This window comes from Leptonychotes weddellii, chromosome 15 (assembly GCF_054177405.1).
Source record: "Leptonychotes weddellii isolate Sample4059 chromosome 15, ASM5417740v2, whole genome shotgun sequence".
NCBI classification, from domain to species: domain Eukaryota; kingdom Metazoa; phylum Chordata; class Mammalia; order Carnivora; family Phocidae; genus Leptonychotes; species Leptonychotes weddellii.
The window spans coordinates 6,102,848-6,118,831 of NC_138383.1; the positions used below are offsets into that span (position 1 = coordinate 6,102,848).

General features: G+C 45.2%; 1 protein-coding gene across 2 annotated transcripts in view; it reads left to right on the top strand.

Annotated features, from left to right (window-relative positions):
* CD300LF (CD300 molecule like family member f) overlaps positions 1-2,745 on the top strand; it is a 28,247-nt gene extending 25,502 nt beyond the window's left edge. For both annotated transcript variants that reach the window (XM_081804561.1, XM_081804563.1), the window contains one exon: positions 2,532-2,745. In XM_081804561.1, the coding sequence (XP_081660687.1) occupies positions 2,532-2,540 (9 nt within the window). In that variant the 3' untranslated portion in view covers positions 2,541-2,745. The remainder of the gene's footprint in view (positions 1-2,531) is intronic.
* Positions 2,746-15,984: the final 13,239 nt, after the last annotated feature.

Consider the following 15,984-nt stretch of genomic DNA (forward strand, 5'->3'; position numbering starts at 1 on the left):
AACTTCTCAGAGCTACAGATACCCCAGGTGGTCTGGGGGAGGTGGCCTTGGTGGATGTCCATCCCAGCATGTGTTGCTCTCTGCTCCTGTTCCCAATCCCTGAATGATGATTCCCTAGAACCTCAAGAGCAGTACCATCCAGGGGAAATTTGCAGAGTCTAGGCAAACTTAAATATTATTGGGCTGGTCATTTAAGCTGGCTGGGTCAGTGAGACTGTTTTGACCCAGAGCAAGAAGTGGCTACAGAGGGATCTTTAAGTGAAAAAGCTCAAAGCAGAACAAGACTAGAGTGAGTCGAAGTATAAGAATAATAGAAAGCCTTGGGTCAGTGCATCACTGGGCCATTTTAGCTATTGTGCATAAAGTAGCTTTATTGCTGAGTTTTTTAGCAACCAGCACACAAACAGAACCTGTAAGTACATGGTTATTCTGGATAGTAAGGAATTCATTTTTTCTGGTAATCTATCACAGACACTAGTGAAAATTAGAGCCTTGACAGTTCTGATGTAAATCTAGAAACACAGGGAAGACTAGAATTGAGCTCAGTTTGGTTTGGCTGGAGGAATCTGGTTGATTCTGCCTTTATCTTGACGTTACATATGGGCTGGAAATGGAAGGTTCTGGCAGCCTAGCTGAACTGAGGAAAGGTAAATCCACTTAGAAAGACAGATCCACTCTGATCACTTTTGATTGCCTTATTCAAGCTTCCAAAAGATGTTTGCCAGATATGTAACTAGAGATAATGTCTTTATCCAAAATTCCAGCCATCTGGATTGGGGGCTGTCTGAAAAGGGACCTTTTCTTGTCCTAAGAGGTGAGGTTGACTAGCTCATGACAGTTGTGAAAGCTGTCTGGTCCGTTCTACATTCTGCAGCTGGACTGAGCAGATTTCTGACTGGTGGTCCTCACGGGAAGCATTCAGGTTCTCCGGGTTTGGGTCATGACTGTAGGGATCCACCCTGCATCCAGCCCAATTTATTCAAGCTTGAACTGAAATTTAGAGAGCGCTGGGGGGAAGTAGTCAAGGCCAGGGGAAGGGAGGCAAACATATACAAGCAGTCTGAAAGGAAACTGTTTCATAATGTTTATAGATTGGTATCTTGGTGTTGTCTCAGTCATATCTGGCCACTCCATAAAGATTTTGCTAAGGCAGATGATAGGTGACAGACTAGCACCCTCACCGTAAGAATGAGGAAGTTCAGATATGGTTCCTCTGGTCTGAGTGGGATTTTGCTCTGTGGTTTCTAGGAAAGCGCATTCTGTTCAGACAAACTCCAAGATATTTAACCACTCAGCTCTGACTGAGTGCCTAATTATTTATAGCTTGTCTAAAGTTGCTGGGCTTTCCCTCCTTTGATTTTTAAATCATTAATATTTAAAGATCCCACTTATGAAAATTGTAGGTTTGGAGCAGTCTCCTTTCAACAACTGTATGCATATTACTGGCTCCCAGAAGATGGAGCCTTCTTTTTTTTTTTTTTTCCCAAAGATCTTATTTATTTATTTGACAGAGAGAGAAGGAGCAAGACAGCACAAGCAGGGATAGTGGCAGGCAGAGGGAAAAGCAGGCTCTCTGCTGAGCAGAGAGCCCAATGTGGGACTTGATCCCAGGACCTGGGATCGTGACCTAACCCAAAGGCAGACCCTTAACTGACTGAGCCACCCAGGTGCCCCAAAGATGGAGCCTTTTTGAGAGTCAGTTGAGGGAGAGAAATATACTGAGCCAGTAATCTTCAAAATACATGATTAAGATAAATGTTGGACACGGGTGCTTGGGTGGCTTAGTTGGTTAAGCGGCTGCCTTCGGCTCAGGTCATGATCCTGAAGTCCCGGGATCGAGTCCCGCTGAGCAGGGAGCCTGCTTCTCCCTCTGACCCTCCCCCCTCTCATGCTCTCTCTCTCTATCTCATTCTCTCTCTCAAATAAATAAATAAGATCTTAAAAAAAAAAAGATAAATGTTGGACTGAAGTGAGGCTGAAAACCTACCTTTGCTTGATACCTTGGAAATAGAGTTCATAGCCACTTAGCCTTGGAAAGGCCAGACTGCTGGAAACAGTTGATATCATGTACCAGTACTTTTTTTAGATTGGAAGGGATTGCTATTGTGGTCAGCCATTTTTTTTTACCAAGCAGGTGCATTCTTTTCCAATGTAAATGGAATTGAGAATTGGTCAGATCATTGAAAAAGTTGCTTAAATCAGGAAACTGTAAAAGAAGTATATTCTTTTTTTTTTTAAAGATTTTATTTATTTATTTGAGAGAGAGAGTGAGAGAGAGAAAGAGCACAAGAGGGGGGAGCGGGAGAGGGAGAAGCAGACTCCCTGCCGAGCAGGGAGCCCGATGCGGGACTCGATCCCGGGACTCCAGGATCATGACCTGAGCCGAAGGCAGTCGCTTAACCAACTGAGCCACCCAGGCACCCAAAGAAGTATATTCTTTATTTAAGTGACTTCTTTCTACTCAAAATATCGAAATGTGTAGTAATTTGCTAGTGTTCTGATGTAGACCTAAGTCTTTTCTTTGCTTACAGGTCTGCTGAAGGAAGAGCTCATTGCAGTTTCTGCACAAACCGCCCACGTTGTATTGTCTTGTTCTAGTTTCTCTAACATGGAGCAAGACATTCTAGACACTTATGAAGCAATCAGATTGCAAAACCTTTCTTCGTTTTTATGTTTTTTCCTCCTGATATTTTACAGTTCTCTCACTCATTCCTAGTTTAGTTAGCAATTTTTTGACAGAATTTTTTTTTATTTATTTTTTATTTTTTTTAAAGATTTTATTTATTTATTCATGAGAGACAGAGAGAGAGAGAGGCAGAGGGAGAAGCAGGCTCCCAAGGAGCAGGGAGCCCGATGTGGGACTCGATCCCAGGACCCTGGGATCATGACCTGAGCCGAAGGCAGACGCCTAACCATCTGAGCCACCCAGGTGCCCTGGAATTTTTTTTTTAACGACATGATTTTATTGAGTCTTTCCAAAGCATTCAATCTAGTTTTTGTAGAAATGACCATTCTTTTTTTGTTTACCCTCTTATGACATTGGTCAATACCCTTTTTGTTTGCACTTTTAATTGATTAGTTTATACGTGGATTAATTGACATAATTATAATTAGTGTGTATGATTGACCAAAAGTTTGAAGAGTGTTGGCTAATCTGGTACATTGGTTAAGAGAAGGTTTTGTTAAGAAAGTTTCTACTAAACTATTTGTTATGACCCTAATTTCATAAAAGAAAGGACATTTGAGCACGACCAGGCCAGAATAGTAGGCAGGTTTCCTAAGAAAGGATAGTTGATAGCTTTCTGCCAATATGGTTTAGGCTGTGTGTGTGTAATCTCCTACAAATTGATTGATACTTTGTCCAGGGATGGTACTCACATGTGGTCTAAGGACTGGCAGCCACTGATCTCATTCACACTGTTCTCTGGACATGGATTCTCTCTGCTATATCCCAGCTGGTGTGGCCTAGGGTTCCCCAAAGGCCTCTAGTAATCATATTTGTCTGGACGCTGACTAAGGTTGTCATTCACGATGACCCCATGGCCCTACATCAGTTGGGAAAAGGGCCTCTTCAGTCAGATTCCCCCTGCACAGCATAAGCCCTTCCCCAAACTAGCCCATTGTGACTACAAACTCACATGGCCCTGCCTTGAGGGTGTGCAGTTCTTGCATCAAGAAAGGATGATGAACTCAGTTCTGCTGAAGGAATCTCTGAGGACAGGTTCAGAATTAAAGAAGGGGTAAGACTTTGTTCCTAAGGGTCACAGACAGAGAAGAGACATTCTAGACCTTGGTGTTGTAGAACATCTGCTTCAGCAGAGAGGAGGTGTTTGCTACAGGTTCCAGTATAAAACTTCCATCCTGGGGAGTTTCTGAAGCCTCCCACATCCCTCCCCATCATCACCTTCCTTCTTCTGTCTTGCAGACCCAGATGTCCCCAATCCTGTCTTTTTTTAGCTTATTGTCTCATTTTAAGTTATAAAATATTTGGTGAGTCTATATAATGTGTATATATGTTATAAAACATAATGAAACAAACACCCATGTACCTGCCACCCTACTGAAGAAAGGGAGTTTTACCAACACTACCAAAGCCACACAGCTCATCATTTTCCTTTTTTTTTCTCCCAAGGAGGAATATGCTTGCATAAAGTGGCTTCGGGTTCCCTCACAGCCCTTGAAACACTCTCCTTGCCTTCATGTTAATTAGCAAGGTCATCAGGGGAGCTGGTCTGCATTACGGAGCATTCTGTACCAAACTGACAAGTCTATGCAGCTCTTCTTATTTTAATATTATTTTTCTCCCTCAATAAAACCAATGCCCAATTGTGCCTTTGTGTTATTTCAGGATCTGGCAATTGTTTTGCTATTTGAAAAGCAGCCACATAGAGTTTCCTTCTGGAATTCCCACACAGAGTACTGCCCTCTGTCAAGGATGGTGAGGGTTTCTGTGATAAAGAAGCAAAAGGTTGGGGCGCCTGGGTGGCTCAGGCGTTAAGTGTCTGCCTTCAGCTCAGGTCATGATCCCAGGGTCCTGGGATCGAGCCCCACATCGGGCTCCCCGGTCTGCGGGAAGCCTGCTTCTCCCCCTCCCACTCTCTCTGCTTGTGTTCTCTCTCTTGCTGTGTCTCTCTCTGTCAAACAAACAAAATCTTAAAAAAAAAAAAAAAAGAAGCAAAAGGTGACAGCCCCTGGTCTCAGTCATACTGCCCGCTGCCAGCCCTCTGGTCATTGGAAGGAGTTGCCAAGTTCAGACAATGACCTCATTTCAAAATTTCACACTGCCTCTGCAAGATTAATAATAAGCCAGAAAAGCAGAAGGACTAAACCCCAGAGACCCTGTGATCTTCCACTGAAATCTTTGGCAAGTAAAAGTAGGAGCAGTGGAGAGGTAAAGTATTTTCTCTTAAAACACACAGAGACATGAGAACAGAAGAGAGAGGAAGTGGAGGTAAAGTGAAGGGGAGTCTTCCCCGGAGTGGTATTGGTGTCAGTTGAGTCTAGGCTTTCTTTCCTGGGGTTGCTATCCTGCAGTTGGGTTTCATGGAGGCAAATCCCCAGGAGGTAATATTGCTTGGCTCCTCTGCCCTTGAGACCCAATTAACGGTGACTCACTGCAGTTAGCCTGCTTTCCAGTGGCATCTGGGCAGCTCCAGAGGCAGTCTTGAATCTGCATTGCGAATGAATGTCCCCCATGGCACTGACTCTGCTTTAGTGTGTGTCCTGGGCCAGGCTGAAATTGTCACCAGGGTTGCACTAGAATTGTGGGAAGTCAGCATCAGAAGGGGCAGTTTCTGGGTCAAGTCTTGCTTTCCCTGAGAATCCTGGGGGTCCAGGGAGGGCCATGTCAGCATGATAAGTTCAGGACTTGGGATCAGATGCCCTAGGGTGGGGTTCTGTCTTTTATTTACTTGCTGAGTGGCCTTGGACGATCATGATCACAAAATGTCTCTCGGGGTCCCTTGACTCCTCTGCATAACAGAGTTTCACTGAAGTGCCACACCCTCTGGCCTGTGATTTCAGAACAACCACAGTAACCTTCTGGTTTCCAGTTTGTAATAGCTTGGGTCCGCACCCATATCTCTCCAGCAGATCCCATGTATCTCTGAGAAGTCCCTTGGAGTTACCACTCACATGCCCCATAGAAGGCTCCTTCAAGGCTTTTTTAAAGCAAAATGCTAGCATTTAGTAAATATGGGTGGTGGGTACAGGGGCATTTCTTTTTTTGTCATGGTATTCTCTGTGCTTTTTGATAAGCTTCAACATTTCAGAATTATAATGAATTTTCATGTGTTCACACAATGGGATACTATGCAGTCATTGAAAATAATGAGGATGGGGGCACCTGGGTGGCTCAGTCGTTAAGCGTCTGCCTTCGGCTCAGGTCATGATCTCAGGGTCCTGGGATCGAGCCCCGCATCGGGCTCCCCGCTCGGAGGGAAGCCTGCTTCTCCCTCTCCCACTCCCCCTGCTTGTGTTCCCTCTCTCGCTGTGTCTCTCTCTGTCAAATAAATAAATAAAATCTTAAAAAAAAAAAGAAAATAATGAGGATGAAATGTGAATGACAAAATGTCTGTGAGGTGGATATAAATATATACAGCCCACCCTGAACAACTGTGGGAGGGGGGGTTAGGAGTGTTGACTCCTGCGCAATTGAAAATCCACATATAACATTTGACTCCCCCAAAACTTAACTACTTAGTCTACTGTTGACGGAAGCCTTATTGATAACACAGTTGATCAACACATATTTTGCATGTTATATATTCCATTCTGTTTTCTTCCAATAAAGTAAGCTAGAGAAAAGAAAATGTTATTAAGAAAATCATAGGGAAGAGAAATACCATACTGTACTGTATGGCATTTACTGAAAAAAATCTGCATACAAGTGGACCCGTGTAGTTCAAACCCATATTGTTCAAGGGTAAACTGTATATATATATTTTTAGAAAGCAATTGCATTTTTATTTAAGGTAGGGGTTTTGAAACAGTGGCATCACAGGTAATTTTTGTTTTACATTTCCCAAATTTTGTAATTAGGTATTAATAGCTCTATTAGTTAGGTATTAATAATAATGGCTCCTATGATTGACTAATAGCCAACAAAAGTTGATTGTCCAGTGCTCAGGTCACAAATACAAGTCTCATTTACTTCTTCCCCAGCCCAATGTTGCAGGCACCTACCGCTGAGGCTAAGGCCTCGCCTGTCCACCTTTGGGTGTTCTGATCTGCCTTCCACGACATGCTTCCTGCTGCCCATGACCCTTGCAGATTGCTCTTGTGCTTGGCACAACCATTCCTTGCCAGTGAAAGCCGCTGGTGATACAGTGACAGCCCTGGGTGGGGGGAGATACTGATCACCCCTTTGCCATTCTGCTCAGAACTACTGCCCAGACCTGGGTTCAGACCCCCCCCAGGGGTTCTTTTTTCTTTTCTTTTTCTTTTTTAAGTAGACTCCATGCCCAGCATGGAGCCCAACTTGGGGCTCGAACTCACAACCCTGAGATGGAGACCTGAGCCGAAATCAAGAGTCGGACACCCAACCGACTGAGCCACCCAAGTGCCCGGATCCTCTAGGGGTTCTTATTTGACAGCAGCAACAGTTACACAGTTTGGGGTCCAGCACAAAATGAAAATATGGGACTCTTTGTACAAAAATATTGAGAAGATCTCAAGATAGTGACAGCAGGGCATTAAAGCAATTATAGGGCCCTTCCAAAGGTGGAGCCCCATGTGACTGTCCACCCACGAAGCTGGACTTACTTGGGGGTCTCCCATCCCAATTCTCATCTGCCTTCATGTGGCCACAGACTGCTCGTGCCTCACCCCCACTGGAAAAATTCAGTTGTCTTCACACCGACTGACCCTGGTCCCAAAACCAGGGGAAGAGCTAGCCCCTCATTCCTACCTGAGCCTCACCTCCTGTGTCCTCATCCGCTGCCCCCACAATGACCTCCTTCTGGGGTGGCTGAAAGTTGGGTCATCTGTTTCCTCTACAGGAAAGTCTACTCCCACCCATAGGGTGAGGTCTGGCTCCACAGCCCCAATAAGCTTTATAGGGTGACATCAGTTCATTACCTAAGTCTGGCTATTAATAATCTAAGTCTGGGTATCCAGTCTTAAATGACACCATGTACGGGACACAACTAGCTCAGTTCTTTTTCAGTCACTTCTCATTAAAGATTTAAAAATATTGAAAAAAGAAAGAAAAACAGGGGGCGCCTGAGTGGCTCAGTTGGTTGAGCCGCTGACTCTTGATCTCAGCCCAGGTGGAGTCAAGCCTACTTAAAAAAAAAAAAAATTGGGACCCAGCTTCCCCTGGGATTACCATGGGGGTCCTCTTGTTTTTGCATGACTAGCCTACAGCTAACACACCCTCATCTTCCTTGGAAAACACTCTTCCAGTCGTGGCCGATAGGGCTTGGGTGGGACCGACTCCTCCTCCAGGGGTGGGCACATGACTCATTTCTGTCCAATAAGCATTAGATCTAGGACTTCAGTGGAAACTAGCAGCCCTGGGGCTGTGACCTGGACCTGCTGGCAGTCATGTGACCCCATGAGGTGAGGCCTTCCTGTGAAGAAAGCCGAATTAGAGGGAAGAATGTTGAGAGACAGAGAGACAGATGCCATTGTTTGAATCCCTGGATCCAACTGAACAGCATCCCCAGGCTTCTCAGTTACATGAGCCAATGGATTTTCTTTTTTTGTTTAGATGGTTTGACTTGGGTTTTGTCACTGGCAACCAAAAGGGTCCTGACCACGGGAGTTCCCCTTTTAGTGGCAACAGTGATGCCTGGATTGCTTACGTTGTGCTGTGGAAATCAGACAAGACAGCTTATATGCAAGTGCTCTGCAAACTGTAAAGGGCTGTTTGAATGGAATGACCAAGGAAGTACAGTTGGCGAGAGGCTTAGCCAGGTTAAAAGCCTAGTTTTTTTTTTAAAGATTTTATTTATTTGACAGAGAGAGACACAGCGAGAGAGGGGAACACAAGCAGGGGGAGTGGGAGAGGGAGAAGCAGGCTTCCCGCCGAGCAGGGAGCCCGATGCGGGGCTTGATCCCAGGACCCTGGGATCATGACCTGAGCCGAAGGCAGACGCTTAACGACTGAGCCACCCAGGCGCCCCAAAAGCCTAGTTTTTTTGACACCCCAAGTCCCTTCTCTTCTTTAGCTAATGAGCTGCCTCCTGCTCTAAGCAAATCAGTGAGCAGGCAGGGGGTGGACAGGGCAGGGGATGGACAGGGCAGGGGATGGACAGGGCAGAGGAGGACAGGGCAGGGGGTGGGCCAGACAGTTGGTGGTCAGGGACTACTCTGTGTAGTCTTCTCATGTGTTTGCAGTGCTGCACTATGATGTCTGGAGGAGACCTGGCTTTTTGGGCATGGGGGAGTGAGGGTTCTTGAGGGCATGACTGCAGAGCTCACCTGGCCCCTTGCCTCTGTCTTTCCCAAGCCGCTCTTCATCGGCCAACCTGTCATCCCCAGAGGTCAGAGCTCTGGCATTTTTGGGTTTGAATTTTTATCATCTCAGATCTTTGGAGATGTTCAGGGAGGGGGTGCCAGTTTTGCTTCTACTTACCCAACTCTGCCAAGCTTGGGCCATGGATCTTTACTCCAGGCACTTCTCAGAAGTACACTGGAGAACTCCTCCTTGTCTTGGACATGGACTTGAAGGAATTCCTACCTTGCGGGCCCAGAGCCATTCTGACCTTCAGCGCTGGGACCCCCTCCTGGAGCTGTAGATTTTGCAGCCCTTCAGATCAGTCCCTGAGTCAGGACTCAGAACTTGGTAGCCTGCGGGAGCTGTGAACATTTGACCTGGTTCCCCAGGGCCCACTTCCCACTTCCTATGACCTTTAAGATGTCGTCATAGACACTGAAGTTCATGTGTCATATTGGGCTAAGGTCAGATGTGGCCTGAGTCGTCTCCATGCCAGCCCAGGGACCCGTCTAGCCTGCCACACTCAGTTCCTTGGGGGTAGGGAATGGGCCCTGTTCCCAGGTGTTTAGGAGCACACAATGCTGAATTCATTCTCAAGGTTCTCAACCAGCGACATCCAGTTTCAAGGAGGGCACATGGGATGGGGTGGTGGTGGGATATGAAGAAATGGCCCCAATCACATTTTTCTTCTTTCATGTTTCTCTCCCCTGAAACCCAAATCCCTAAGGCCCTGACAAGGGCACTGAGAGAAATGGAGGCAGAGATATAAGATGACAAATGTCGGTGCGTCTGATGGAGTCTCCTGAAGAGGGAACATCCCCACCCCCCCTCTCCCAATCAGGTCAAGTCCTGGGCATTCTCAAGCTCAAAGGCAAGCGGTTCCTAAAGGAGGGCAGGAAATGAGATCTGGAGAGAACAGCACACCCCCTTCCCCTGACACTAGGGTTAAGTACAGCCGGGGAGGCAGGGGTCAGGGTAGAGAGGCCCCGAGGTAGAAGGGGCAGCTATAGGAGTTGCACATCCAAGCTGTGCTCATAGTCTAGCCAACCATCACACCACATTGGCCTGGTTTCATTAGACGTCTGAATCCCCCAAGTCTCTCTTTTTCTGGATTTTATGCTTAGCAAACAATCCCCTGATTATAATGTGGTTTGTCATCTTGAGCAATACATCAGTCTTGTGAGTTTGATTAATATGAGCGTGCCTGGAGAGATGGATGTGCTCTTGCGTGAGTGAGCAAAACCAGGCACTAGTCCTAGAGAGCTGGGGGCTACACTGGACTGCTGTCGACAACCTACATGTGACTGCTTTAACCCCCACCCTTGGCCATGTGATCCCCTTGGCAAAGCTCTTTGCCTTCTGCTGACCCTGCCCCATTGGATCTCCAGCTATCTGGGGTTGGAGTCTGGGCTCTGCCACTTATTAGCTGGGTGACCTCAGGTAAGTTTCTTAATGTTTCTGTGGCTTGTTTACTCATTTTTTTTTCTTTGTAAAAAGATTTTATTTATTTATTTATTTATTTATTTATTTTAAAAAAGATTTTATTTATTTATTTGACAGAGAGAGAGAGAGTGAGAGAGGGAGTACAAGCAGGGGGAGTGGGAGAGGGAGAAGCAGGTTTCCTGCAGAGCAGGACCCTGAATCATGACCCGAGCTGAAGGCAGACGCTTAACAACTGAGCCACCCAGGCGCCCCAAAAAGATTTTATTTATTTATTTGAGAGAGAGAGAGAGAGAGCGAATCTCAAGCAGACTCTGCTCTCAGCACAGAGCCCAACGCAGGGCTGGATCTCACAACCCTGAGATCATGACCTGAGTTGAAATCAGGAGTCGGCTCCTTAACCGACTGAGCCCCCCCGGCACCCCTCGTTTACTCATCTTTAAAATGAGATTAAAATAGGGTTGTTGTAGGACTGGATGATGTAAAGGCTCAGAACAGTGCTTGGCACATAAGTGCTTTTAGGGGTTTGCTGCTATTATTTAAATTCCCACAATAACTACCTGCTGTGACCTTGAGCAAGTAATTTAATTTTTTTTCCATCTGGCCTCCATTCCCTATTTATAATATGAAATTAATAATAACATCTCCTGGAAAAAGCATGTGGTAAGTGTTAAGTGTCACAGCATATATTAAATTATTTTGTAAACTGTAAAATGCTCCACTGATGAACCATGTGTTAATTTTTATCATTTATTACTAACAATTATTAGTCTCACTGGGTCCCTCTAGATTATAGCACAGAGATGATTTTATACTTCTCAGTTCACAACCTTATAAAACCTGAGAAGGGGACCAGGAGAACGGGGAAGAATCTGGGTGAAGACTGCCCCCCACAGAGGGAGGAGGATACTGAGGGGCTGGAGGGGGCTCTGCCTCATCTGGGCTAAGTCTCTACCAGCAACGCCATTCCTTCTGAAGGTTAAGGGCTTCTCTATGTGAAGTTGGGAGGGGCTGGAAGAAGCAAGGTCTACCAGTTCCTGAAGTCCCCTGGGGGTATTGCTCTGATACATGACAACAGATCTGCATTTTAGTAAGCAGGCTTTCTGGGAGTGGTGTGGATGCAAAATTCAAATGGCAGAGGGAGGAAGAGGAGGAGGAGGAGTTGGAGAAAGGTTTGCTTTGCCTTTAAAAGGCCCTTAACAACAAAAGATAAGGAGGGATAGAGACCAAGAACACATTATCACTGGCTCTGCCTATAGCTTGTGAGAGGAGGTATGTGTATGTGGCAGCCAAGGGCGGAGGACTAGGTGGTTCAAGACACCTAAAAGTATGCCATTCCAGGGGCGCCTGGGTGGCTCAATCGGTTAAGCACCTGACTCTTAGTTTCAGCTTAGGACATGATCTCAGGGTCGTGGGATTAAGCCCCGCATCAAGCTCCACAATCAGCGCAGAGTCTGCTTGAGATTCTCTCTCTCCCTCTATTTCTCCCCTTTCTCTCTAAAATAAATAAATAAATCTTTAAAAAGTAAGCCATTTGCAGAAGCACAAAGTATTAAATAACACCCTAATGTGGATGGGTCATAACTGTCTGCTAATAAGCAGAAATACAAATAAGAAAGGAGGGAGCAGACTTTGGCATCAAGGTCAGTGAAACAGGAATTATCTGCTAAGGGATTCTTGAGCTCTGCCTGTTTTAACAATTATTTCCATAGGACCTTGCTACCTTGAGGAGTAGGGTGAGATCTGGGGAGGTTTTGACTGGTAGGGTCAGTGAGGGGTTAACATTTCCAGATCTGTTGTTTGCTGCTGACTTGGAGCTCTCTCACTTGGCCCCAGAAAACCTCCTCTGGGAGGATGGTCCAGGGCTGCTCCCAACTGGGGAAGTGCATTGCCTGAGTGCTCTGAGAGTTGGCAAAGGAGCTGTGAGCTCCATTCTCACTTGCCATCTCCAGGGACTGCTTCTCTTGCCTGAGAAGGGGAGGCTGGAAGCAAGGAGCACACTGGGATAAGGTTAGAGCCACTTCAAATTTTCCATTTAACTGTTCCCTAGCCTGGTGCTCACCTCTGTCTGTTTACTTCCAGCAAAGTTGGGTTTCCTGCCCTTGAAATGAAGGAAGTCAAAGCCACTCCCCAAAACAGCTTATAGGAGGAAATATTAGTGGACTAACACTAGTGAGTCTCAGATATTTTCTCCCCAAAGACCCAGGAACTCCAAATTAGAGGGACGAGTGCTTGGGGAGGAAAGCCCAAAGAGTTTGGAAAACGAGCTTTGAGATATTGCACCAAGTCACCTTCATTTCCTGCTAAGGTTACCCAAGACAACCAACCAGCACCACTCCCCAAGCCAGCTGCCTGCCCTGGGATCTGGGCAGGACGGACAGATCAGTCAAAGGAGTCCCAGACGACCCGAGATCCTCAGTGACGTTAACACACACTTCATTTATTTATCTGAAAACCTCCAGAGCAAGCAAAAAAGGAAAACAAGCAAATGGAAACATTCGACAGTGGGCAACTAACGTTTCCTGGCTTTTTTGTTTGTTCCTGAGCTGAGGACGGAAATCTGGCAATACTGGAGCTAATGCTCTCACTCTGGTTTTACATATTTTTTCTTTTTAAAAGATTTTATTTATTTCACTTGAGAGAGAGAGAGAGGGAGAGAGCACAAGCAGGGGGAGAGGAAGAGGGAGAGGGAGAAGCAGACTCCCCCTGAGCTGGGAGCCCGACATGGGGCTCAATCCCAGGACCCTGGGATGATGACCTGAGCCAAAGGCAGATGCTTAACCATCTGAGCCACCCAGGAGCCCCATATTTTTTCTTTAAAAAAACAAAAAACAAAAACCAAAAATCCGACACTGCTTTATTGAGGTATGATGAACTCTCTTGAAAGTAAAATCTCTTCACCTATAGGGTACAGGTTTTCCTGTGGAACTGGATTCTTTTACCACAAATTTGTGTTCCATGAACATTGTTTAATTGAAAAAAAAAAAGTTCCCAAAGGATAAAGAATAGTAGAGGGAGATAGAATAGTGGGTATGGCCTTTTGCAGGGATGGCTCTTTCCTTGGTAAAATTTTCTGGCAGGGAGGTAAATGCTGCTGAATCCAGAACTTTCTCCAGGATTAGTGGGCAATGACCCAGTGGGAGAGCTAGGCTGGCTGGTGTGTGGAACTCCGGCTTTCTTAAATATTAACTCTTAATCGGAGGCCATTTCAAATTGAGATTAGAAGTAACCTTTTCAGAGGTTTCTTACTGGGTATCCCTCTGTATCTTCCTGTATCTTTCTTAGGGCACATCTGAGACTCTACACAGTATTATAGCTATTTATGTGCATGTCTTATAGCCACAAGCTTATTGAAAGTGGGAACAATTTGTGTGTGTGCATGTGTTTTCTCTAAAATACCCAGCGTAGTTTCTTATGCTTTGGGCGTGCTCAATACATGTTTGCTGAATGAATAGATAAGGTGCGTGGACCACTTAGGGGTGTGGAAATCACAGGATGAGCCATAGACAGGGAGGTGAAGGAACAGTGCAAGTGAAGAGGGAGGTACTACAGATGACCTCTTGCCTTTCCTACTTAGCCAGAAGAGGTGTTAGAGCAGAGTCAGAGGGAATGGAAATCCCTTGTAGTACAGAGACCTTGATAATTCAATTTTTTCCCCACAAGAACCAAGCCCTGGATGAATGGATGGACAGACCACATCTTTCTGCCCCCTGGTCAATAGTCTTTCTGAGATGCTACAGAGGAGAGTGACTTTGGTTTAGTAATTATTTGCCTCTCTTGGAACAACACTGGCATGTGGGTGTGCATCAGAGTGCTGGTGATGGTGAATCAGGAAGTAAGCTCTTGAACTGAAGTCTCTGTCCTGATTCACTAGCATCTGGGGCAAAATTCCATGCTTCATTTTTCCTAGGGTTTATGGTCAGGCCCTGGCACCACAAGAATCCAGTCTGTGGGCTGTTCCTGAGCTTCTAGGTCATACCATTGCCCTTGATGGCTCTCAAGACTATACTGGTAGCAAGAGAGGGCTAGGAGTTCTCTCAGCAAAAGAGCAGCAAGGTTGTTCACATGTTTTAAATTATTTAGTTGCATCAAATATTCAGATTTGTGAGAACAACAGCAACTCTATTTAAAAACTCCAAGCATGTGATGGATGAACTCAATGTTTCCAAGCAGTTCCCAGCTTCCAGCCCACACTCCAGGAATATGTTAAGAGTTACTCAAGCTCATCTGGGTCACCCTCTAACTCTTGGGACTAGCTAAAGTGCCAATGCCATCCAAAGCTGATGGTATTTGGCATATGCTTTTCATATAAGTGAATTTTAATGAGAAGTTTTATTGGGTCCCCTGCTTCACCTCCCAGAGAAAGGAAATATTCAACTTAGGAAATCAGATTTGGGGTGTTCACATGGAAGTCTTGATGGTGGGTTTGTGAGCTTAATCCCATGGGATTGTGCCTGTGAAGAATGTGTGTGTGTGAGTATGTGTGTCTGTGTATGGAGCTGCTGCTCTTCTCACAAAAATTCATTATTTTGAGTGACGCTCAATGTGACACCTATTGAAGTTGCTCTGAAGCCTGAGATATGTACCCTAATAACCACCGTTTATTAAATGCTTCCTATATGCCAGAGAAACACATATTTACATCTACATATTTACATTATATCATCTAACATCTTCCCTCAAAAGACAATAAGCCAGATAATATTATTCTTATTTTATAGATAAGAAAAGAAGGCTCATAGATGTCATTCAAAGTTCTATCAATCAAGTTCTATCTGATTCCCAGCCTGGGGTTTCTATCCACCATAAAGCAATGTCTCATCCTTAGCAAGTTCCTAAAACTATCCTACATAAAATCTGGCAGCCCTGTCAAAACATTAAATGATACTCCCTCCTCTATAAAAGTAACCTCAGGGGGGAGTATGTGGAAAGGGGTGTGTGGGGGGTTCCTGGGAAACTGGCAAGATTCTATCTCTTTATTTTGGCAGTGGTTGCACAGAGGTGCTTACTTTGTGATAATCCAGCAGGGTGTACACGCATGATTTGGGGTTTTCTTGTGGTTATTATACTTCAATAAAAAGTTGATCTAAAAGATCATCCTTCCCAGCAGTGAATGTTGGAGGGAAGTCCTGCTTCCCTGGCCAATATGTTCAAATGAATCAACAAGAATTTCTTGGATTCTATTATATAGCAAACTTAAAAATAATACAAATATGTTGATACTCTACCCCTTTACATAAAGATTCTTAGGTGGATCACATTAAAAAGTCATTCACAATAATAAAATAATATTAGGAGGAGGTGATCAACATTACATGAAAAAGAAAATTCTCTATACACATGTTACTCTGTTGGGAACCACAGAAGGTTTAAGTCCAGCTTTGGCTCTCAAGATGCTCACAACCGGGCGCCTGGGTGGCTCAGTTGGTTAAGCAACTGCCTTCGGCTCAGGTCATGATCCTGGAGTCCCGGGATCGAGTCCCATATCGGGCTCCTTGCTCAGCAGGGGGTCTGCTTCTCCCTCTGATCCTCCCCCCTCTCATGCTCTCTCTCTCTGTCTCATTCTCTCTCTCAAATAAATAAATAAAATCTTTAAAAAAAAA